Source organism: Eleutherodactylus coqui, chromosome 3 (genome assembly GCF_035609145.1).
Source record: "Eleutherodactylus coqui strain aEleCoq1 chromosome 3, aEleCoq1.hap1, whole genome shotgun sequence".
Taxonomy (NCBI): Eukaryota; Metazoa; Chordata; class Amphibia; order Anura; family Eleutherodactylidae; genus Eleutherodactylus; species Eleutherodactylus coqui.
The window spans coordinates 19,873,745-19,897,378 of NC_089839.1; the positions used below are offsets into that span (position 1 = coordinate 19,873,745).

Below are 23,634 nucleotides of genomic sequence, written 5' to 3' on the forward strand. Positions count from 1 at the left end.
CTGGATGGTGAACTGCAAAACAGTTAGAGCTACTCGTGGCTGTCGGATGATTGGACGATTCTCTTTACTGGTGGTCTGTAAAGGGCATCCTGAACCCGGTCACCTTGTGTGCCCTCACGCATCCACTGGTCGCAACACCTCATAACTGTTTGGTTGGAACAGCCCAGGTTGCGGGCAATTTGTTGATACGATTGTCTAACTTCTCGCATTCCAATAATACTCCCCTCTCCAACTCTGTTTAGGCCTCTCTCACACAAGTGTTGTTTCACTGTGTATTACAAGTGCTTAATACACACCCCTATAGCTCCATGTATTATAATGAAACCTCTCACATATGGGTGCAACAGATAGGCAACGGTACCTCCTCCGACATCAACATTGAATGGAACAATGCTCTTGGTCATGGTCATTCTAGATCAGCGCTACAGACCCTAACTAACTCTCTTACACTAGCATTTTTGCATATCTCTCTGAAATGTAACTGCATGCCAAGTTTTGCAGAAAAAACACAACTCCTTTTAGGTGCCTGCTTGTTTTTTTTATTTTTTATAAAGAGTGTACATTAATGTGCCAAAAGTCATAAGATAACGATGTGTATATTGATGATGAACTTGCATTATTTCAGGTAACGGTTTGGGACTATGAAATGCAGCAGACCATCCAGCTGGGTCGACGCCCACCCAGCATCATATAGTAATCCAAGCAAAGGCAGATGTTCGCACATCCAGTTGCCTGACCAGCAACCCATTTGATGCTATGTTAGGGATTATGGTACCAGGCTAGCCGTTGCATCTGTCAGCATAACCACCAGTTTACTTGGTATGGCAGGGGGTACAGTATCAAAAATGGTGCCGGAATCCACCCCTGAAGGTAAAACGTCATCTGATGACCACAATAATGGCCAAAAGTGTAGACTTAGTGAAAGAGACAGAAGGACGGTGAAGCGGATTGTGACTTCTAATAGGAAGACAACTGAAGCCAGAGTGACTGCTGAGCTCAGTCATTATTTCCAGCATCCTCTCGACCATTACAGCGAGGAGAGAACGCCACAAACAGAGTTATTATAGCAGAGCAGCAATACATAAATGAATACACGAAGACAACTACAGTGGTGCCATGAGCACAAATCCTGGTCTGTCGATGTGGTTGGTCCAATGAATATTCCCTTGTTATTTCCCTCCATAGAATGGGTTTATGCCTGGTAAACGTTGAGGAAAGCCCATCATCCCACCTGTCTGCTTCCCATAGTCAAGCATGGTGGTGGATCTGTCATGGTTTGGGGAACTATCTCATGGTTTCTGCAGTGCCCTTCATCACCTTCAAAGGGAGGGCAATTGCCGAGGACTATAGTGACATTCTGGCTGCTCAGGCCCAACCAATGGTGCAGACAGTGCAGGCATGGTCTTCTCACAAAGATGCTATTTCCCATGATGATAAAACCCCTATTCATGCAGCTTGCTATGTCCTGGTGTGGTTTCAGGACTATGAAGATGGGGTTCAGCATCTTCCCTAGCCAGCACAGTCACCAGACCTGAACATCATGTTGTAAAAGCACAGGAACGATTATTGCTGGGACGACCTGTCGAGCATCTGCAGCCAACAGGTTGTTCTGTGTAAAAGTGCCCTTAATCTAAAGTCCCACTAACTCTCTCTGTGCAAAATTGGTTTATATCCACCCACCACCCTACCCTAGGAAACGTATAGTATCTTTAATGCTAGAAACCTTAAAGGGGTTTTCCAGGAAATACTATTGATGACCTACCATCAAGATAGGTCATCAATGTTTGATTGGCTGGGGTCTGTCACTCGGGACTCTGACCAATCAGCTGACCGGGCGCAAGCTGTCAGCGCCACAAATACACAGAGGTTGGAGCAGAAGTGTCCATGCCGACCTCTGTATAATAGCCAGAGCTTGTAACTGCAGCCACAGTTCCCATTGAAATCAATGGGCGCCTTGCCTGCAGGTACAAACACCGGCCACTATACGAAGTAAGGCCGCCTGCAAAAGGGCGGAAATCCCGCGGCGGGATTTCTGCCACTGAAAGCCTGCATAGGAGTGCATTACAATACGCACTCCTATGCAGACGGCCGCGGTTTGGCCGCGCGAAATCTCGCGCGGCAAACAAACTGCGGCATGTCCTATTTCTGTGCGGGGCTCGCACCCGGCCGCCGGCTTCGGTCTGCGCATGCGCCGGCTGCCTGGCAGCCGGCACATGAAAGAGCCGGGGCCACCGGGCGCGGGTAAGTACGCGCTCCTCCCTGCAGGCGCTAGGGGCCGGGTCCCGCGGCGAGAATTCTCGCCGCTGGATCCGACCCGCTCGTCTGCAGGCGGCCTTACACATGGAGGCTTCCACTCTGACCTCTGTGTATTTGCATTGCTGACAGCATGCGCCCACTCAGCTGATCGGTCAGGGTCACGAGCGACAGACCCCAGCAGCTCAACCATTGATGACCTATTCTGAGGATAGGTCATCAACAGTATTTCCCTGGAATACCACTTAAGCAATCTGGATTTCCACCATGTTCTTGATAGATATGTTGTGCCACTGGAGTATTCTTTCTATCTGTTACGATCGTGACCAAAGAGGACTGGGTACGCACACGGGTTTCAGGCAACTGACCCTGTGCTACCGTGAGGTTGACCTGGCCCTACCTAAGCGGGGAGATTGCCCCAATAAGGGCAGCCCAGCGGTCTTTGGATCTGGCCCATAGCTGATCCTAGGAGCCTAACACAGCCTTGATTAACAAAATCTGCAATTCCATGTGGATTCTCCGATGTCTAACCAGATGTGATTTCAAGGTAAAACATTTCCCACATTCAGGACCTGAAATTGGCTCTGCCCCTGTGTGAGCCCTCTAATGTCTAGCAAAATAGGATTGCTGGGTAAAATATTTCCCACATTCTGAACATAAATATATGACTTCTCTTGTGTGTGAATTCTCTTATGTAGAACAAGACTTGATTCCTGAGTAAAACATTTTCCACATTGACGACATGAAAAAATCTTCGCGTGAGATCTCTGATGTCTAACATGATCTGATTTCTGGGAAAAACATCTCCCACACTCCGAACAGGAAAACGGCTTCTCTTCAGTGTGACTCCTCTGATGTCTAGCAAGATGTGCTTTCCGGGAAAAACATCTCCCACACCTAGAACATGAAAATGGCTTCGCCCCTGTGTGGCTTCTCTCATGTGGAACACGATCGGGTTTATCTATGAAACATCTTCCACTTTCTGAATGTAGAAATGCCTTCTCCTCTGTGAGAGCTTTTTGATATTCAACATCTCTGCTGTGACTTTTATCTGGCTCAGTAGTCTGTGATGCATCAGAAAGCAGGACCTGTGTAGCAGGATCAGATGATAGATGTTTGCTGTGAAGGGCTGAGGGTTTATCTCGGGTAATAGTGGGCTCTTCTAATGTATCTTGTGCAATATTGCAGTCTTCTGCGTTAAGATCTGAAGACATCCGATATTCCCCCGAGCTCCTGGTACCGGCATCTGCCAACAATAAAATGTATTTTTGTTATTTTTAAATTAAGAAAATATATATTTGATATTTTATAATATTTGTATAGAAAATTTCTATACAAAATTTGTAGGTTTTAGGTAAATTTCAATAATGAACCAATTTCCCCTACTGTGACTTGCATGTACATCACAGAGGTGCAGGGTGAATATGAAGTGTTCTTGGAAGATGTGCCCGCTGCTTACCCAGTGGGTGCTGGCTGTTTGAAGTATATAACACCTGCCAGCTACAATCACTGGTGTTTGACAGCTAAGATGCCTTTACATGGGGCAATAATCACCCAACTTATCACTGGTATAAGAGTAATCTAGCAGTTGTTTCTGCACATTATTCCCCGGGGTTAATAAAAATTCACTTGACTTTTGGTTATTATCCTCCAAGGCTGATATGGGTCACTTAAATGAAAATGGTGAAGAGTAGAACAGGCTGGCTAGAAGCAGTTTGTGGAGGAATGTGAAATGAACTCATATATGGAAACATCACAGAAGACCTTGTATGTGATTTACAATAAAATGCTGCACTTGTGTGACTTTTGATAGTTGGACGATTATTATCCCTTTTTATATTATGAAATTGCCCTAGGAATACTCCGGTTTATTTAAACACAATTCTAATATATGCAAATGTCCCAGAAAACCTTGTTTAAAAAAAAGAACAGGACAAGGATATGGTCGGGACTGTGTCTCTGTTGATTGTAGCCAAGAAGTAAGTGAAGTGAAGACCCATTTAGACGGGACGAAGGTCGGCAAACGATGCCCGACACTCATCCCCACACATACTCACTCCTGTGAGCTCACAGAGTAGCCAGCAGGGGTGCGGGCAGCTTCAGGAGATTTCTCTCCTCTCGCTCCCCCACCCCTCTTCATTGACTTAACATAGTGGCGGTTCAGTACTGAACAGCTGCCGTTTACACTGAACGCTCATAGTTTGGTTCATCGTCCTTCGTTGATGCAGCATAAACAATGGACAATGTGCTAAATGATGAGCATTCAGTGTAAATAGCAGCCACTCAGTACTGCTTTGTTAACTGAATAGAGAGGGGTGGGGGAGCGCGGGGAGAGAAATCTCCTCCAGCCATCCCGCTGTGAGTCAGCGATACTAGCTTCCATGCAGCAGCACGACAGTGAGTATGTGCAGTGACAAGTGCCAGGCATCGTTTGCCCAACATTCGTCCCGTCTAAATGGGCCTCAAACCTGTGACAGTTTATTGCGTGAAAAGGGTGCAAACAGCAGAAAGGGTGCAAACAGTCATAAGTGGAGGAAACCCTGTCCCAAAGGGACATCAGAGGAGAGCATGCATGGAGAGAGGGTGGGGTGCATGAAAACCCCCAGAAGTAATAAATTAGACAAAGAAAAACTCCTGCGCTCAGGGAAACCAACAAAAAACACCAACAGACACAGCCAGATAGGCGCAATAGGGGACTACAGGAAGTAGGGCTCTTTTGTAATCCATAAAGGATGGTCTAAATAAGAGACACCTCTGTTAGAAAGTCAAAGAGAACAAATATTTATTTTGACAGTAAAGAGGGATGCAACACGTTTCGGAGCTCCAAATGCTCTTTTCTCAAGCACAGGGACTGATTATCGGTAACATACATATGAAAATCAATGGATAATTACTAGAGATGAGTGAGCACCAAAATGCTCGGGCGCTGCGTCCACAGTGTACTGAAATTTGTCTCAGTGCAGCGTCCAACTGTCCCCATCCCAGACGGGGTAAGGCGCACCCCTTCGCCTACTCAGTAGTCCACAGCATACTGAAATTTTCCCTGCGCAGCATTTAGCTGTCCTCATGCCACACTGTCGCTTGATAGCCACACCACCCTCATGTCTATTTATAAGTGCATATTGGATGAGGAGAAACAGGGGACATACACTGCAGAGAGTTGGCAGGGCCTGGCAGCGACCCGCTTTGAAATTGTGAGCGATAGCCCACAATGCTGATGAGAATTGCTGATAAATTAAAGTATGATCATAATTCTAATCCCATGCCACCTCCGTCACAAAATTTCACGTGCCACAAACGTGGGCATAAAGGGGACTCAGACGCCAGTACTACAATTCAACAACCTATTCTACAACAAACGATTTTTTTACGCAGAGTGCAGGTGAACCCCTGAAAGATTTGTTTACCAAAAGTATAGGCGAACCCCTGAAAGATTTGTGTACCAAGATTATAGATGTACCTCTGAAATATTTTTCTAACATAGAGCTCGTACTTGGTTAATGGGATCCAGGTGGCGGTCCACCAACAGGCAAGCTACCGCTTGTCCCAGCCCCTGCCTCTACTGGTTTTTTTAACAGGCGGTAGCTTGCCTGTTAAAAAAAACCAGTACCCAGGAAAAAACAACATGTACTATGAAGAAATTAGAGTGGCCAAACTAGGACAATTCACTCTGTCTCGGTGTTAGATAGCTGGACACTGCGCTGGGATACATTTGTGGACTCTGTGGGCGTATGAAGCTGGAATCAGCACGTTTTCTGAGCTCTAGTGGTGAACCTCTTCAAAATTGGGGACGAGAACCTGGAGGCGACCCTCAGAAAAAAATTTTTTGACAGAGCCTGGAGGCAGCCCACCAAAATCAATAGTTTTTACAGAGCCTTTTGGCCCTCTGAAGAATTGGCTGCTCGCATGCTGATATGCTGGTTTAGGAGGAGGAGGAGGTCAGTTGACAGGCGGGTACGCTTATCCATGATAATCCCCCCAGCAGCACTAAACAGCCTCTCTGATAAAACGCTAGCGGCAGGGCAGGCCAGCAACTCCAAGGCGTACAGCGCACGTTCGTGACACATGTCCAGCTTTGACACCCAATAGTTGTAAGGAGCAGAGGGATCACGGAGGACGTTGGTACGGTCGGCTATGCACACCCTCACCACTGTTCCCTCCTACTCAGCCTAGACTGGGGAGTGATGACACAGTCTGGCTGGGGTGCCATAAAACTGGCAAAGGCCTTGGAGAATGTTCCCCTGCCTGTGCTGGACATGCTGCCTGTTCCTTTCGTCTCCCCTGCTAGTTGGCCCACTGAATTACGTCCTCTACCGCTAGCATTGTCAGATGGGAAGTTTAGTATCAGCTTTTCCACCAGGGCCTTGTGCTATTGCATCACTCTCGTACTCCTTTCCCCTTCGGGAAAGAGAGTGGAAAGGCTCTCAAACCGTGGACCGAAAAGGGTGTACACCCAGTAATCCGTGTTGGCCAGAATGCGTCTAACACGAGGGTCACGGGAAGGGCAGCTTAACAGGAAGTCAGCCATGTGTGCCAGAGTCTCAATACACAACACATCACTGTCCTCACTAGGAGGATGACTCTCAGTCTCCTCCTCCTCCAATACACGCTGAGAAACAGAACTGAGGGTGGTCTGGCTATCAAGCGACGTATTGTCATCCCCCATCTCCTTTTCTATCCGCAAAGCGTCGGCCTTAATGCCTAGCAGCAACCTTCTCAGCAGGCAAAGAAGTGGGATGGTTACGCTGATAATGGCGACATCGCCACTCACCATTTGTGTTGACTCCTCAAAGTTTCCTTACATCTAACAGATGTCAGACATCCATGCCCACTTCTCTGTGAAGAAGTACGGAGGCTGACTACCACTCCGACAGGCATGTTATAGCTGGTATTTAACAATGGCTCTACGCTGCTCGTAAACTCTGGCCAACATGTGCAAAGTTGAATTCCAGTGCGTGGGCACGACGCACAACAGTCGGTGAACTGGCAGCTGGAAGCGCTGTTGCAGTCTCCTGAGGGTGGCAGCATCTGTGGTAGACTTTCTGAAATGTGCGCGCACGCGACGCATCTTGCTGAGCAGTTCAGACAAATTGGGGTAGTTTTTAAGAAAGCGCTGAACCACCAGATAAAACACGTGGGCCAGGCCTGGCACATGTGTCAGTCTGCCAAGCTGCAGAGCCGCCACCAGGTTACGCCCATTGTCACACACAACCATGCCTGGTTGGAGGTTCAGCGGCGAAAGCCCCAGATCTTTCTGCTCCGTCAAACCCTGTAACAGCTCTTGGGCAGTGTGCCTCATCACCTAAGCTCAGGAGTTTCAGCACGGCCTGCTGATGCTTCCCCACCGCAGTGCCTCGAGCTACCAACTGAAGGCGACGTGCTCACAGATGGTAATTGAGAGGTGGGGGAGGAGGAGGTGGCATAATAAGCCGGAGAAAGCATGACCGAGGTAGTACCCGCAATCCAAAGTGTGGGTAGCACGTGAGCGGACCCAGGGTCAGACTCGGTCCCAGCCTCCACCAGGTTAACCCAATGTGCCGTCAGTGAGATGTAGTGTCCCTGCCCACCAGCACTTGTCCACGTGTCCGTCGTTAAGTGGACCTTCCCAGTAACCGCGTTTGTGAGGGCACGGTTGATATTCCGTGACACGGGCTGGTGTAGGGCGGGGACGGCACAGCGGGAAAAATAGTGGCAACTGGGGACCGAGTAGCAAGGGATGGCCGCCGCGCCATGAGGTTGCTGAAAGCCTCAGTTTCTACCAGCCTATATGGGAGCATCTCCAGGCTCAGCAGTTTGGAGATATGCATGTTTAGTGATTGTGCATGCGAGTGGGTGGCTGCATATTTACGCTTGCGCTCTAATGTTTGTGTTATGGACAGCTGAACGCTGCGCTGGGACACATTGGTGGAGGCAGTGGAGGACCATGCAGGTGAAGGGGTGGATGCAGGTCGGGAGAAGCTAGTGCCTGCGTCCTGGGAGGGGAATTGTATCTCAGTTAGGCCGCCTGCACACGGGCGGAAATCCCGCGGCGGGATTTCCCGGGGGATTTCCGCCGCTCAAAGCCTGCATAGGATTGTGTTAACAAACGTAATCCTATGCACACGGCCGCAGTTTGGTCGCGCGGCAAACTAACCGCGGCATGTCCTATTTCTGTGCAGAGCCCCACACAAAAACGTCACTCACCCGGCCACCGGCTCTGGTCTGCCCATGCGCCAGCTGCCGGCACATGAAAGAGCCGGGGCTGCCGGGCACGGGTGAGTACGCGCTCGTCCCTGCAGGCGCTTGGGTCGGGTCCTGTGGCGAGAATCCTCACTGCCGGATCCGACCCGCTCGTCTGCAGGCGGCCTTATGTATCAATTACTCAGTGCCTCATATTAGAAAAAAATAAATAAGCAACCTTATTTACAACTAAGTGAGTAACAACTCACCTGGTGCCCAGTGGACTTCTCTGTGAAGAGAAGCCACTGGCACCCGAAATCCACGATAGCCTTGAACAATATTCCAGGCTCCAAAATCCAATATTGGAGAGACGTCCAGGGGATTGCAACCCTTGGGAGGGCTACATTATCCAAAAGCAGATCCAAATTCAGTATAAAAGTACCCCCGCGCTCCAGAGCCTAGGAAATGATAAGCAGCTTATTGCATTCTTCAAACGTTTATTGCAACGCGTTTCGGCAGAACATACCTGCCTTTCTCAAGCAGCAGTTTGATGTCTATCAGAGATAGGATACCAGCAGTCCCAGTAAGCTTTACATAAGCACATCCAAGCTGATTAAATGCTGGTTTGGTCTTTTGTCATCCTCCTTGTTCTGCTTTAATGCCCATCAGACTCCAGTCACCTGAATTTCACTAAGGTCTCTGCGCAGGCAGGCAGCTTCTCCTGCACAGCGGCGCTTCCTCCCGGACCTCCGCTCAGTGCCAGCATGTGACAAAGGGGAAGAGGCAGTGGTGTGACCCGCAGGTGGTGAATAGCCTTCGTTCCACCTCGTCAGGTGCTTAGCTATCATATGCCTGCGCATGCTTGGTGGTGGTCAGGCTGGTGGTGGTGGCTCCCCTGCTGATCTTGGTGTGGCACAGGTTGCACACCACTGTTCGACAGTCGTCCGCGCTGTCATTAAAAACCCCCCAGACCTTCGAACACCTAGCCCTCTGCACGGGAGCTTGCCGCGAGGAGGTGCTGTGGGGAACAGTTGGGGGATTACTTGCTCTGGTCCTGCTTCTTCCTCTGGCCACCCCACTGCCTCTTTCAACCTGTTCTGGTGCTGTACTTGCCTCCCCCTCTGAAGCGGTGTCTTAAATAGGCTTACCAACCCAGGTCGGGTCAGTCATTTCATCATCCACCAGCTCTTCCTCTGAATCCTCAGTCTGCTCCTTCCTCAGACTTACTGCCCTAACAATAACCTCACTGACAGACAACTGTGTCTCATCATCATCATCATCAACAAATACCTCGTGAGACACTACTTGGAAGTCCCCACCCTCATCACCCTGAGACTGTGAAATGTCCAGATTTTGGGCATCGGTCACGATAAACTCCTCAGGTGGCTGATGAACCGTTGTTTGCGACTCAGAATCTCTCCTTTTCCTGGAGTGACCAGGCTGGGAGGAAGGAGGATTAGCGTGAGGATTCACAGGTCCAGTCCCTTGACTAGCATGAGTGGACTGCGTGGAAGACTGGGTGGTGGATAAATTACTGGACGCGTTATCTGCTATCCACGTCATCACCTGATCGCAATGTTGTGGTTTTAATAATCGTGTACCACGCGGACCTGCAAACTGTGAGATGAAGCTACGGCAGGCCCTCAGCAGCAGGCACTTTTTCACCCTGCCCAGGACCTTGGCCTCTGCCCACACCCTCATTCGGAAGTCCACGTCCTTGATCCTCACCCCTAGTGTTAATCATGTTGTATAATGCACTGTGTCAAAATGCTACGCAAACTGCAAGGTATTTTGCGTACACTTTAAGCCAAAAATAGACAGTGTAAAATGAGTACAGTCTTGTTATAAAGTGTGGATCGACAGGACACACACTAAGGCTGGGTTCACACAGGGCGGATTTACCACGGATTTCTTGCGTTTTTTCCATTGCGGATTTGCCATAACCAAACCATATCTACGCCAAATCCGCACCTGAGCTCACAATTGTGCCTCGTTTTTTACTGCGTATTTTTGAGCGGTTTTACCGCACTGAATTCCGCATGTAAAGTCCTGCAGTAAAAACTGCAGCGCTTTTGTAATGACAGCCGCGTTTTGAAGTGCGGATTTTCGTGTGGAATTAGGTGCAGATCTTGAAAAAAAACTGTTTCCTGTAGTGATGTCATTGTCCCTGCCCACTTTTGTCCCTTGTAGAAAGAGGAAAGGCCCTGTGGCCATTTTGTGTTTGTATTTGCTCCTGCTTGTTGGCATGGATTGCGCACGACCAATTTGGCTCAGGAGGTGTTACCGCAGGAGACTGCTGCTGCTGGTAGTACTAATGGACAATCAGAAGCAAAAAAAAGGTGAGCTATTTTACTCTGATTATGTGTGTTTCACTGGCTTAAGTAGAAATAATTGGCGCAACTGTTTGTTATCACGGAGTGCAATTATGTCCGATTAGGGACTTATCTCTTCTTGCCAATTTCCCCTTGCAGACTGACCGTAGAACCCGGCGTTACTGGGTCCATCCCCTCCTATCCGAACGTGGGACAAAGGGGCATTTTGGAAGTTTGTTCCAGGATTTGAAAAAGTAAGCCCACTATAGCACGTAATGACGGTTGACGTTGCACAGAAAATAGTTTTTAAAGCCATCCGGAGAAGTTCCTCCAGTTCTGTCGGTTGCCCATGGAGGCGTTCGATCGACTGCTGGAGCTGGTTCGCCCCGACCTAACCTTCCAAGATACTCTCATGCGCCAAGTGATCACTGCAGAGGAAAGGCTGCTCATCACCCTCCGGTATGTAATCATTTTTTTATTATTGTTCGCTGGTCCCAAAATTATTTAAAAAGTGTGTTTAGGTGCGTCCATAGGTACGTGTACAGCCATGCATCATGTTATAGTCAGTGGATCCCTATACGGTGTTCATGTGCCCATGTTATCTGGCTGTGCAGACGTACACACTAGTAAATATAGCACATGGGTGCATCTATTGTCCTTGATGTTTGTTTTTTTTGAACCACGTCAAACGTCTCCTTTTCACTGAACACTCGGATATTTCTGCCACATCATAATTATATAGAGAGGTGACTCTCTATTGCCACGGTAGTGGCACAGGATGGCAACGCCAATGCATAGAATTCACAGGAGCAGAGTCTACTGGCGACACTCCCATTGACGGCCATCATTTGCGGACAATCCCTTGAACAGCCAACACACTGGCTGTAATGAAGTTCGTTAACCTGCTTGCTGAATGCAATTTACTACAAAGCCTTGAGCTTAACAGAGAGGATGTGCATAGTAGCTTGTTTTCTGCATGTGTGTGGGTGTGAGTATTCTCTGCGCATCGATGTATAAACAAGCTCAGGTTAATCCAACTTCAGAATGGGTTCCTCCAGGATGGAATGCACATGGCATTTGTGTGCCAAAAATCCTGCCAACTAGCCCACCGTAATAAACAGCTTCTATTTTGGCCAATTACAAACAGAGTGGATAACCTTCGTGATACTTTTGCCATTCTGATTATACTAATTTTTTTTATTTCTTTTTTTTTTTCAGATTTCTTGCCACAGGGAGAGCTATGCATCCCTGCATCTCCAATTTTGGGTTGGTAAATCAACCATCACTGAAATTGTAAGGTGTACATGCAGCGTCATCTGGCAGAAGTTGCCATTGTGATGCCTTCACTATCCGAAGAGGCTTGGCACCGTGTCGCAGCAGGCTTTCAAACTGTGGCCAAATTTCCAAACTGTCTAGGTGCGGTTGATGGCAAACATGTCCGTGTGCTTCAGCCAGCGCACTCAGGCTCCAAGTTTTTCAATTACAAAAAATATTTCTCGGTTGTCCTGATGGCGGTGGCTGATGCACATTGCAAATTTGTTTGCATTGATGTCGGCGCCTATGGTAGTACTGAAGATTCTCGGGTGCTGCGAACATCACAGATTGGGATGCAAATTCTCCGAGATGGTCTAACGCTCCCAGCCCCCAGACCTTTACCGGGAACCACACATCCAGTCCCCTTTGTGATGGTATTGGATGAGGCCTTCCCTCCAATGCCAAACCTGCTGCGCCCATACCCACGAAGAGGACTTTTAATTATAGGCTGAGCCGGACACGTAGAGTGGTCAAGTGTGCCTTCGGGATTATGGTTAGTCAGTGGAGAGTTTTAGGCACTACTCTAATGGTAGACCCTAAAACAGTTGATGACCTTGTCAAGGCATGTTGTGTTCTTCACAACTATCTCCTGGATTATCGCCCTGAGATAGATGTTGAAGATCTCGAACCTGCCTTTGACACGGCCATCAACTGGGGTGCAGGTCGCCCTGCTGCTACTGCTGTGCAGGTGAGGGACCACTTCACTGACTATTTCCTTAGTCCCGAAGGCACCGTGCCATGGCAGTACTCCTGTGTGGGTGGTGTGCAGCCCTACATGCAGATTGATACCTCGCCCACAGAGTTCGCAATGAAAAATGCAGAAGACAAGACAAGATCAAGAATTATTTTGTTTATTATGCCAATAACAGTGTCGATCCATGACATACAATTGTGATAACAGACCAGTGTGAAATTTTGCAACAGTTTACAAATGTTACTTGTATTATAAAGACTTTGAAATATTGTGTCATCTACCACCTTAGGCCGCCTGCACACGGGCGGAAATCCCGTGGCGGGATTTCCGCCGCTCAAAGCCTGCATAGGAGTGCATTACAATACGCGCTCCTATGCAGACGGCCGCGGTTTGGCCACGCGAAATGTCGCGCAGAAACAAACCGCGGCATGTCCTATTTTTGATACGTCACTCACCCGGCCACCGGCTCCGGTCTGCGCCGGCACATGAAAGAGCCGGGGCCGCCGGGCGCGGGTGAGTACGCGCTCGTCTCTGCAGGCGCTCGGGTCGGGTCCCGCGGCGAGAATTCTCGCTGCCGGATCCGACCCGCTCGTCTGCAGGCAGCCTTACTCTACCATGAAATCGCTCTATAACAATAAAACTGTTGTTTATTAAGTTACCAAAAGTGGCCTTGTGTTTTATTCAATTTTTGTGTTTTTTTTAAAACTGTCTAGCCTCTAAAAAAACAAACAAACAAGTAATACTTTTCATTTTCCATCTATTACAGAATAGAGAAAGTAGCACAATTTGCTTTTAATTGGGTGGCGGAACTTTATGTTTGGACATTTGTTCCCGAGCGATAGCATTACACAGGGGATTACTTCCCAAGAAAAGAGAAGAGCTGCTGTAAGTTTAATTTAAAAAAAATTCCTGCATGGCCCTTTGAGGATGCAGTGTCAAATGCAAGTTGTTTCTGATCTTACACACCAGTGAGTCACTGTACGCCGCCAGTAGAAACAGGTTCCATATGAAACTCGTTATGCGAGTGCAGCGGTTGTAATATTAAATAAAGGACATTTTTTTAAATCTACTGATAGCAGCTCTGTACTCCTCTTTAGGGATCTAATTTAAATTTCCCAACATTCCCACAGAAGTTCTATATGATTTGTTGTTTGGAACAACCCCTAAAAACCAACAACCAAGCTATACAGGAGACAGTTTTGGTTTTTCACAGAAAGGGGTCTACTCAAAGTAGCTGAAGCGTTGTGTAGAAGAATAGAGATGAGCGAGCATACTCGGTAAGCTGATGTACTCGAGAAAGAGAGAGTCGCCTTTTTCGAGTAGCCGCTGTTTCGTCCCTGAAGATTTGGGTGGGAGGCAGGGAGGAATCCTCAGGGATACGGGGGAAATTTTTTTAGGGAAATCTTCAGGGACGAGCCAGCAGTTACTCCAAAAAAAATGGACGCTCTCTCAAGTAAATTGCCTTACCAAGTATGCTTGCTCATCTCTAATGCATACTCCTCCAAATTTGAGCGTGTATAAAAGTTAGAACAGCAATTCTTGTCCAAAACACTTCTTGCGAAAGGTAGGGTGCCAAAATTGTTCTCACGACTTTGACACAAGTTGTCCAAAATTGTGCCAATTCGAATTGTGCCAAGTCCTCTTTTTTACATTTTTTTTTTTTAATCTGCTGATTGGTTGGGAAGCCTGTCCACGTGTGTTGTGTTATCCTACGGCGTGTCAAACTGCTCGTGGGCTGGGGGGGTGTAGAGCTTTACATAGCAACGTCATGGAAAGCAAGCATTGCACTTCCTGCGGTCGGATTATCACCGCGGGGAACGCAATGCAAAAACGTCCGTGAACAGGCAGCCATATGCCAATATTTCACACCAGTGTCTTTTTTTATTTTAGATATAAAGTATTAGAAAAGTACACAAAAATTGTATGTTGGTTACATTAAGAAAACATGTTTATACACAAAATCACAGAGTTGTTCGCATAGAAATAGAGAAGTTGCTATCCCAAACTTGGAGGACAGCAAGCGGGATAAAAAAAAAAAAAAAAAAAGTGCCCAAAAGATTACAATTTAAAAGAAAACAAACAAACATATTCCTTCCCGTTCCGTTTCACTGCGTTTGCAGACCTTATATCCCCAGCAGCAATTTTGGGTTTGGGCATCAGCAGTAAATCGCGAGAAAGTGCAGCTTCAAAACATGCAGCACTGAGTTGCGGGTTTTGAAGCGGCTTCGTCGCACGTTTTTCCCTTGAGGACAGCACTCCCTAGTAGGAGGGGATGGCCACAAGCGGGAATATTAGGCTGGGTTCACACGGGGCGGATTTGCCGCGAAAATTCCGTCCGGAATTTTGCCGCGGCAAATCCGCCTGCGGCCGCTACTCCTGGGATTAGCCAGCCATGTGGACGAGATTTCTCAGAAATCTCGTCCACATGGGACGGCAAATCTGCCGCGGCAAAATGGACATTCTGCGGACGAGGAAACCGTGCCGCAACGCTGGCTTTGACTGTCCTTGCTGCTACGGATTAGGTGTGCCATTTGGGCGAGGTTTCTGAGAAATCTCGTCCACATTGGCTGGCTATTCCTGGGATTAGCGGCCACAGGTGCATTTGCCACGGCGCAATTCCCTACGGATTGTCCGCTGGAAATCCACCCTGTGTGAACCCAGCAAAGTGATGTAACTGGAGGGGAGGAATGTGTTTGCAGATGTCTTTTGAAGCAGAGCAGTGAGAATCCGTAGTCATAAATAGAAGTTTTCCCTAATCTTTCCCATGACCATCAATGCAGATTTCCTGGACACACGGCTATCCTATGCAGTGTCCCAGGAGTCGGCAGCATTTAGACAAAGATGTTCGCTTTTTACATTTGGATCAATGCAATGTCGTGTAGCTCTTGAACAACCCTGCCCCACTTCCGGATTGAGAACTGGGTGGTGGTGAGTACAAGACAGAGGAAGTTGCTTGCGTTCTTTGCGGCAAAGGGGTGTTCATCAATCACATAAAAGAGGATTGCGATGTGGAACTGCCTGTCATAGTCTTGATGTATCAAGTATCGGGAGATACATACTGCGTGGGATAGTCCTAGAAACCCTTTCTTGATGATCATGGAAAGATTGGGGTGGAGACAACATTCGTAGGCCCGGCTGTACCGCAAAGGCCGCTGTTTTCATTGCCATATTAATATCACAGCCGTCTGCAATAGGCCGGGGTGATGCAAAGACCTCCAGAACTGTATAAATGACAGGTGCAATTGCCCACTGACGCTCTGATGTAAGCTCGCGGATGCGGGCCGCCATTGATGCTCCCATCGTATCCCACTGATCTTCGGTGTCAGCGCGGCGCAACAAATTGAGCATTTCTTGGGCTGCATCGGATTGGTTGTTTTTCCTTTGCGGTCTAGCTGAAACGCTACTCCCTGACCACTCGGAACTGACATGACTGTTACTCCCTGCTCTGCTACTACTACTGCGAGACGCTATGCAATCCATCACTTCTGGGGCACCAGAAGAGGCTTCCGAATCTGTAAGGCTCAGCTGGCTGTCATCCAAGGTTGGGGTACCCTCCCGAACTTCAGACTCCTCAGACACTTGCGACGATTCAATATTCCCACTGGATCTGTTGAAGGAAAAGGAAGAAAAAGTTTGATACAGTAATCACAACATTAAACGCAAGACAAGGCACCGTAGAAGCATGCAAATTTGGAAGTGCACTTACGGGCGCAATTCTCGACTTGTCCATAGAAACTTCGACTCGTCATAATGGGCGCACTTTTTTTTGGATGGGGAAGAACCACTCTTCTCAATGTCCTTTTCGAATTTTTTGAATCTGTCGCGGGCAGACCGCCAACGATTTTTCACATCTTTTGCTGCAATCATTTTTTTTACAGAATCGTGTTAAAGCAAGTCCTTTATAATCTTCTGCGGAACCGCTATAAAAATCCGCAGCAACAAAAGCAACTGCGGATTTAATAGCGGTTTTGGCAGCGTTCATGAGGGCCTATGGACAAAAAAAGCGCTGCGGAAAAGTCAAAAGAATGGACACGCTGCATCTTGAAAAAACGCGCCGCAGTTGCATTTCCGAACTGCGGCTGTGCGGAAAAAATCCGCCCTGTGAGAACAGCTTTTTGCCCAAACACATTTGCACTGCAAACGCAGCGGTTTGGCCGCAGTGCGGATATGCAACGGCAAACCGCGGCAAATCCGTGGTAAATCCGCCCTATGTGAACCCAGGCTAAGGGTATTTTGCGCACACTTTAGCAAAAAATAGACAGAGTAAAGTGAGTCCAGTCTTGTTATATAGTGCGCATGGACAGGACACACACTTGGGCCTATTACGCAAATGCTTTCAGCCAAAAACAAATAAAGAAATGAAACATGAGAGGAGTTTTGTTAGTTCCTATATAGTCTGTGTACGCCAGTAGCAGTATATTGTATAGAACTGGTAACAGTTTGCAGTATACAGCCGGGATGCTTGTGAATGCTTTGTGCGCACTACTGGTCCCAGGCGGGACTGCTTCTGCGGCAAAACCGCTTCAAAGGTTAATTTGGGCTTGCGGATTTTGCTGCGGATTTTCGTACGGAAAAATCCGCAGCGCTGTGGAAACGACCTAAGAATGAACATGCTGCATCTTTTAAAACCGCGACGCAGTTGCATTTTCGCACTGCGGCTGTGCGGAAAAAAATCCGTCCTGTGAGAATAGCTTTTTGGCAAATCTCATTTGTGCTACATTGCACTGCAAACGCAGCGGTTTTGCCGCAGTGCGGATATGCAACGGCAATCCGCGGCAAAACCGCCGCAAATCCGTCCTGTGTGAACCCAGCCTAACGCTCTCCCTCATTCACAGCAGCTCTGTCCCTCAGCTAATCCAGCCTCCGTGTGAGGCGAGCATCAGGTGACCTGAGTTTTTATGATCCTAGGTCACCTGATCCGGCCAGCCAATCACTGCTATAGACGTGCACAGGGTTGGCACAGCATAGGAGGAGGTGCCAAAGCCTTCCCTGCATGTTCATTGGCTAAAAAAGCCGCTAAACATGCGGGGAGGAGAGGGTAAAATTTTCTCAAATATCGCGTTGTGCTCCCTCGAGTAATGAGTACTTTCGAGTATGCTAATGAGCTCTGATGAGTATAATGAGTAAGCTCTGATGAGTATGCTCACTCATCTCTAATAATTAGCAAAAGGAACAGAAAATAGCAGTGGTGACAACAACAATGTAGGGGAAGGCAAAGAATAAAGGGGGAGGGCATGGAATGTGCTCTAAAAAGGCAGGCAAACAATCACTAATATTATGCTGCACTAGGTCATGCTTTATTGATTACAGAAGAGCTCTACTTCCTCTAGTCCCCTATTGCGTCTATCTGGTGGGGTCAGTTGGAGTTGCTGCAGAAACTATGTCATATATAGCCATTACCCTCAATATGTCCGAATTGTAAGACCTGCCGACACCCCAAACATAGCGGTGAGCTCCAGCAAATTATCACAGGAGGAATATGTATCCTCAGGAGTTAGATGGTATGAAAACGCTTGGTTGTCATTTATGGGAATCCCTAAACACAACCTTTTAAGAGATCGGCATATTTAAATGCTCGTCACGGGTTATCTCCTGTAGCGATATCACATTTTCATCCACATTTAATTTGTGTTTCGGCTAAATGGATGAATACGCAGCTGAACAATCTGACAGAACGCAGAGCTTAAAAATGTAACACAAAAACATTGCAGGTGATGAAAGAGCAGAAGATGTGACTGTTCTCTGCATTACTCCGTGGTTACTACTCACCTGGGCGGGTGTCTGTAGGGATCTCCTCCTTCCACCGCTCATCACCCCTCACATTTACCTCTTCTTTTACCACTATGGCTGCAGCATCAATATTCTTCAGATCATTACCCTGAGGGAAAAGCTGGGAAACAAATACTGTAAAAGTCAGACAGATGTAGAGGAACGTGTTAGATGAGCGGAGAAGATGGTTAATTAGCATAATGACCAGTAATGACAGGACAGCAGTAGTTATATGAGGGAACCAGCTGCAGGTCTAACTTACATTTCCATACATAGTAGGAAGGAACAGCGAGATGAACGACTGTTGGAAACCTTTCATGTATGGGAAACCCCAGAATTCTCCAGACGGCCTCAGAACTGCTGATGTATCGACCACTTTCATATAATGTGATCTCATCACTATCATTTACAAGACCAAATGAAGCCCGGCCGCTGGCTTTATTACCATATTTACATGTATTGTATAGATCTTACAGAACTGCAATACTCTATGTTAAGCCTAGTTTAGACAACGATTATCGCTCAACATTCGTTCAAAAGACATTTTTTGAGCGATAATCATTGCGTGTGTTTACGTGGCAAGATGATCGCTCAAAATTCGCTCAAACGACAATTTGAGCGACAGTTTTGAGCGTTCACTTTGCATAAGTGTGTTAATGAAAGCTCCCGCTGTATTTGCAGAAGACAAGTGGGACCGCTATCTCCTGCATACAGCTGTTGTCTTTTCGGATCGCCCAGCTGAGCGCTCCGAGTAGGGTATGCAGAACACACCTTGAGCGCTGTCTTCTGCATACTCCTGCTGTGTTCATGGAGTGCACAGCTAGTATACAGCTGAGCGCTCTGAGCAGGGTATACAGAGCACAGATGGAACACTGTCTTTTGCATACTTCTGCTGTGTTCACGGAGCGCTCAGCTGATATATAGCTGGGCACTCTGAGCGGGGTATGCAGAACACAGCTGGAACGCTGTCTTCTACATACTCCTGCTGTGTTCTCCGAGCGGTATACCAGCTGAAACAATAGTATCAGAGGTGTTCCGGCTGAGAACTCAGCACGCGGTCCTGATAAGGCTCATCGTTCTTTTTCAGCTAGCTGAAGGACAACGATGAATGACTCGTGCAACTGCATGATTTTTGTGCAGTTAAACCCAACGATTCTCGCTCAAAAGAAGGTTTTGAGCAATTTTTAAGCGAGAATCATTGGGTATAAATGGTCCTTTATGTGGACAACAAATGTAGGTGAAGGAACAGGATTATTAGGCCCCCCAGCGGTTATCCAGGGTTACACATGGATCTCACCGGAGAGACCACCGTCCTTCGGGGCTCTTCACCGCCACTGGGGTATCTGTCGTCTCCTGTGTGTCTCTCAGGAGGGTCGAGGATACTTTTTGCTGCAGCAACCTTCTTTCATACAGGGTGCATTAGGGGTTAAATTACCACAAGGCCCATGGATCATATTAGCCTTGATGATTTCATAAAGGGAAGGGTCTTCTTCAGGTTTTGGTTTCTCCGCACAGATAACATCATCTATTCTGTTCGGAGAAATGCGTTGGTCTAGCCACAACAACATGTATGAGGAAGACCTCTTCTGCCATTCAGAATACATAAAACAGCGCACCCTCCAAACTAACGCCCCTTTGTTACCAACACCATTAATTATTTAACTTTAAGCGAAATCCTCCTGCTAGGATGTCATGACGATCGTGGAGCAGGCAGCAATATCTATGTCATTTCCTTCCACCCAGGATTACACGTAAATGTGATGAAAAAGTCAGGACGACCGTAATAACGGACATACGTCATGGCATCTTGAGCTTTTCATGTACATATCCATCCTTGGCGAGGTCATCAGAAAAATCATCTCATTTGAAAGATACCAACAGATGAAACTATGATTTAGCATAGATAGATGAGCCTTAAGTTGTGTCAGTGTAGAAAGCAATTTCTCTTAGGGGACTTTTGCTCTAAGAGATTTATTATTCACACCAGCGGACGATGACAGTTCACTCATTTGCTCCTGCAGCTTGTTTATAAAGTTAATGTGAATGACTAAACAATTGTGTAAATGAGCAAATGATGATTTTTATGCCTGCATATAACAAGTGATAAACAAACAAATTCTTGTGCAGTTCTCGTTCGCTAATCGTTGATTGTTCCACATTCCTATGTCACATAGTGAACGATCAGGGGTTAAACTGCAGGATAAGCGCACAAGCCGCCGCTGATCCTTATGGTGGCCAAAACTAAACAACAAACGGGAAGCGCATGATTCTACAGATTATAGGGAGTTTCTTCACGTACCGGATAATCCTGTGGATGGAGAGGACTGGGGCGGCTCTCTGGTGATGTCCTCTTACTGGATCTATCTGTAAGACACACATACAGTGACTGGACTCCATCTTCAAGTACTTAAGGTCATGTGTACTTCTATATGTCTATTACCTTGTGATGTGAGGGGCTGCTGATCCTCCATCATGACCTCCTTGTACAGATCCTTGTGTCCTTCTAAATACTCCCACTCCTCCATGGAGAAATAGACGGAGACGTCCTGACACCTTATAGGAACCTGACAACACAATATACAGTCATCCTCCACAGCCCTCCTGTTACTGTATAATGCCCCCCATTCCCCGCAGTGTCACCTCTCCTGTCAGCAGCTCAGTCATCTTGTAGACATGTTCCAGGATTTTCTGCCCATTGAAGTCCTCATGTATCGGGTAGTGAGTTGAAGGCCCCGTTATTGGGCTCAGGGTTCTTCCATGACCTTCAGGCACAAAGTTCTGCCGGCGCTCACTAGAGGTCTTCTTCCCTGCTGTATAATCCTGATGAGAGACGGACTAATAAATGGTGTTACATACATTTACAGAGTCCCTCACCTTCTCAGTCATGTCCATCTATCATCAAGAATGATGTCATGTGACGTCATCAGAATCTCTCACCTCTCCAGTAAGCTGATAGAGGATCTCTAGGGTGAGATGTAATAGACTCTCTGCCATCTCCTTACTCTTCCCATCCATCCTTGGTTCATCAGAAAAACGTTCTCATATGGAAGATCCCAATAAACGATACTAGGATGCCGGAGCCTGAATGGAAAAAAGACGAACAAATGTAAGAACCACAAAAAAATCCCATGTAGAAAAAAAAACACTTTTTGGGGGGCGTGGCCTAGCGGATGGAGAGATAAGACGTGTCTCTCCAGAGCTTCACTTCCTGGCAGGCATTTAAAGTGTATCCATAGGCATCCATAGCTTCAATCAAGTCCACCTGACAGAATGGGGAAGATAAGAAGAGGCGCCCTCACTGCCAAGACTCAGGAGGAGAATTCCGGTCCCCTGGACAGTTTTATTACAACCAGCGGTGACCAGCATTCCCAGCATGGACAGGATGGTAACCCCCGGCACCGCCGCAGAGAAGAGAGAGAAGTAAAAGAGATGCGTGTCTGGAAGGCTCCAGCGAATTGGACACAGGGGATGGATCCCTGAACAGTCACTGCGGCAACAGCACCCCATCACCTGATAGAAGATGTCCGGCAGCCCCGTATATGGATGCCAAGATAGCGCCTGGCTGGGCACGAGGAGTAGGCGTTCACACCAGAAGGTGATCCCAGGGTGCTCCGGACAGACCCCAGTCCTCTCTTGAGAACACTACAGGTATGGGGAGGGGAGGACAGGCCAAACCCACTACCTCTAGGGAGGCCAGGCCACCAGAAGCAAATTTGAAGGCAGTGGGAGAGGGGGGGGGGGGGCGTTGCAGAGGCCAATGAACCGTTTGAAGCCCCACATGACACAGGGGAAGAGTGGGCAGCCTCACTGGGACCCTCTCCTCTCCCACAGAGATGCAGGGGTAAGAGAAAAGACGGAGACCCCCTTCACTGCAGCTCAAGGGAAATCAAATGGACAGTTTTGCATCCCTCCACTAGACAGAGCAGAAGAGGACAGCCCTCTATACACACGGAGAGACCCAACAAGGCTCAAAAGCAGGCCCAGGTCCCACTTCTGCACATACGCAGAGAATGCCTCACAAAGGCCCCCACAGGATGCTAAAAGTGGTGCAGCATGGGCACACACGCAGGAGGAGGGGCGAGCAATCAGACTAGCCTGTGACATCGAAGCAGAGAACTGGAATTGGAGGGACCACCTTAGAGCTATCCCAACCAGATGGGACCTAGATAATCTCTTTGCCCAATTTACGTTGTCACAGAAATCGGCACTTGAATCCTTTCAGAAAGAGATCCAACATAATCGGGCACCACCTGAAGAAGGCTGAAGAAAGTCAAGAATTAGAGTTCCAACATATAAACGACCACCACAAAATCTTGTGCGACCATGTCAATCAAATTGCTGAGTTAGCTTCCTACATAGACGATACTGAAAACCACCACAGGTGAAATAATCTGAGTGAGGAAATTGATAATATACAACTGGAGGCATGGGCGCCGAAGTGCTTTGGAGACTTTTGAAAAGACCTCCGAACAATGCGATCGAGATAGACAGGATCCACAAATCGCAGGGCCCGAAACCCACAGATCCAGAACAACCAAGGGATGTGGTCTGTAGGATCCATTTTTACAAAGCGAAGGAGATTTTAAGCCGAATTAGTTCTCAAGGCACCATCAAATTTAGAGGCAAGGACTTACTTATATTGCTGAACTTGTCCAAGAGGACACTGCAGCAACAGAGGGCCCTTTGCCCCTTACTGTTGGCCCTAAAAGACTGGGGAATACGCTACCAATGGTGGTATCCCTTTCAACTTGTGGGTGGAGAAGGAGATGAGACCACAGTTTTCAAATTCTTGGAAGACCTCTCGAAGTTCCTCATGACCAGTGATCTTCCTCCCAGATTAGCAGAAGCCACGGGGTGCCAACTATTCTACTACCAAGAGGAAAATGGCAACGAGTCAGATCTGATTGTAGAAGCATCACCAAAGGCGATAAAACCCAGCTGATGAGAGAACACATCCAGTGACCATCGGAGGGGAACTTTCTCTACCTTGCGCCTGTACAAGAGATGGCAAAACCTCTTGGGGGCCAAACAGTACCCCCCTCCCCAGGTGCTCATTTGAATATCTAGCCCAGACAGGGCATGCCCCAAACATCAACAGACACTATGAGCCTGGCCCTGATTGTTAGAACTCGA

The 23,634-nt window shown here is 47.6% G+C and overlaps 1 protein-coding gene across 1 annotated transcript in view; it reads right to left on the reverse strand.

The window, feature by feature from the left end:
• Positions 1-2,229: 2,229 nt before the first annotated feature.
• The window catches only part of LOC136620482 (oocyte zinc finger protein XlCOF8.4-like), a 31,592-nt gene continuing 10,187 nt past the window's right edge, over positions 2,230-23,634 (reverse strand). The window contains exons 2-7 of the mRNA XM_066595276.1: positions 21,439-21,582; positions 21,142-21,336; positions 20,942-21,065; positions 20,801-20,865; positions 18,502-18,622; positions 2,230-3,499 (exon numbers count right to left, since the gene is read on the reverse strand). Coding sequence (XP_066451373.1) covers positions 2,796-3,499; positions 18,502-18,622; positions 20,801-20,865; positions 20,942-21,065; positions 21,142-21,336; positions 21,439-21,516 — 1,287 coding nt within the window. The 5' untranslated portion in view covers positions 21,517-21,582 and the 3' untranslated portion in view covers positions 2,230-2,795. The remainder of the gene's footprint in view (positions 3,500-18,501; positions 18,623-20,800; positions 20,866-20,941; positions 21,066-21,141; positions 21,337-21,438; positions 21,583-23,634) is intronic.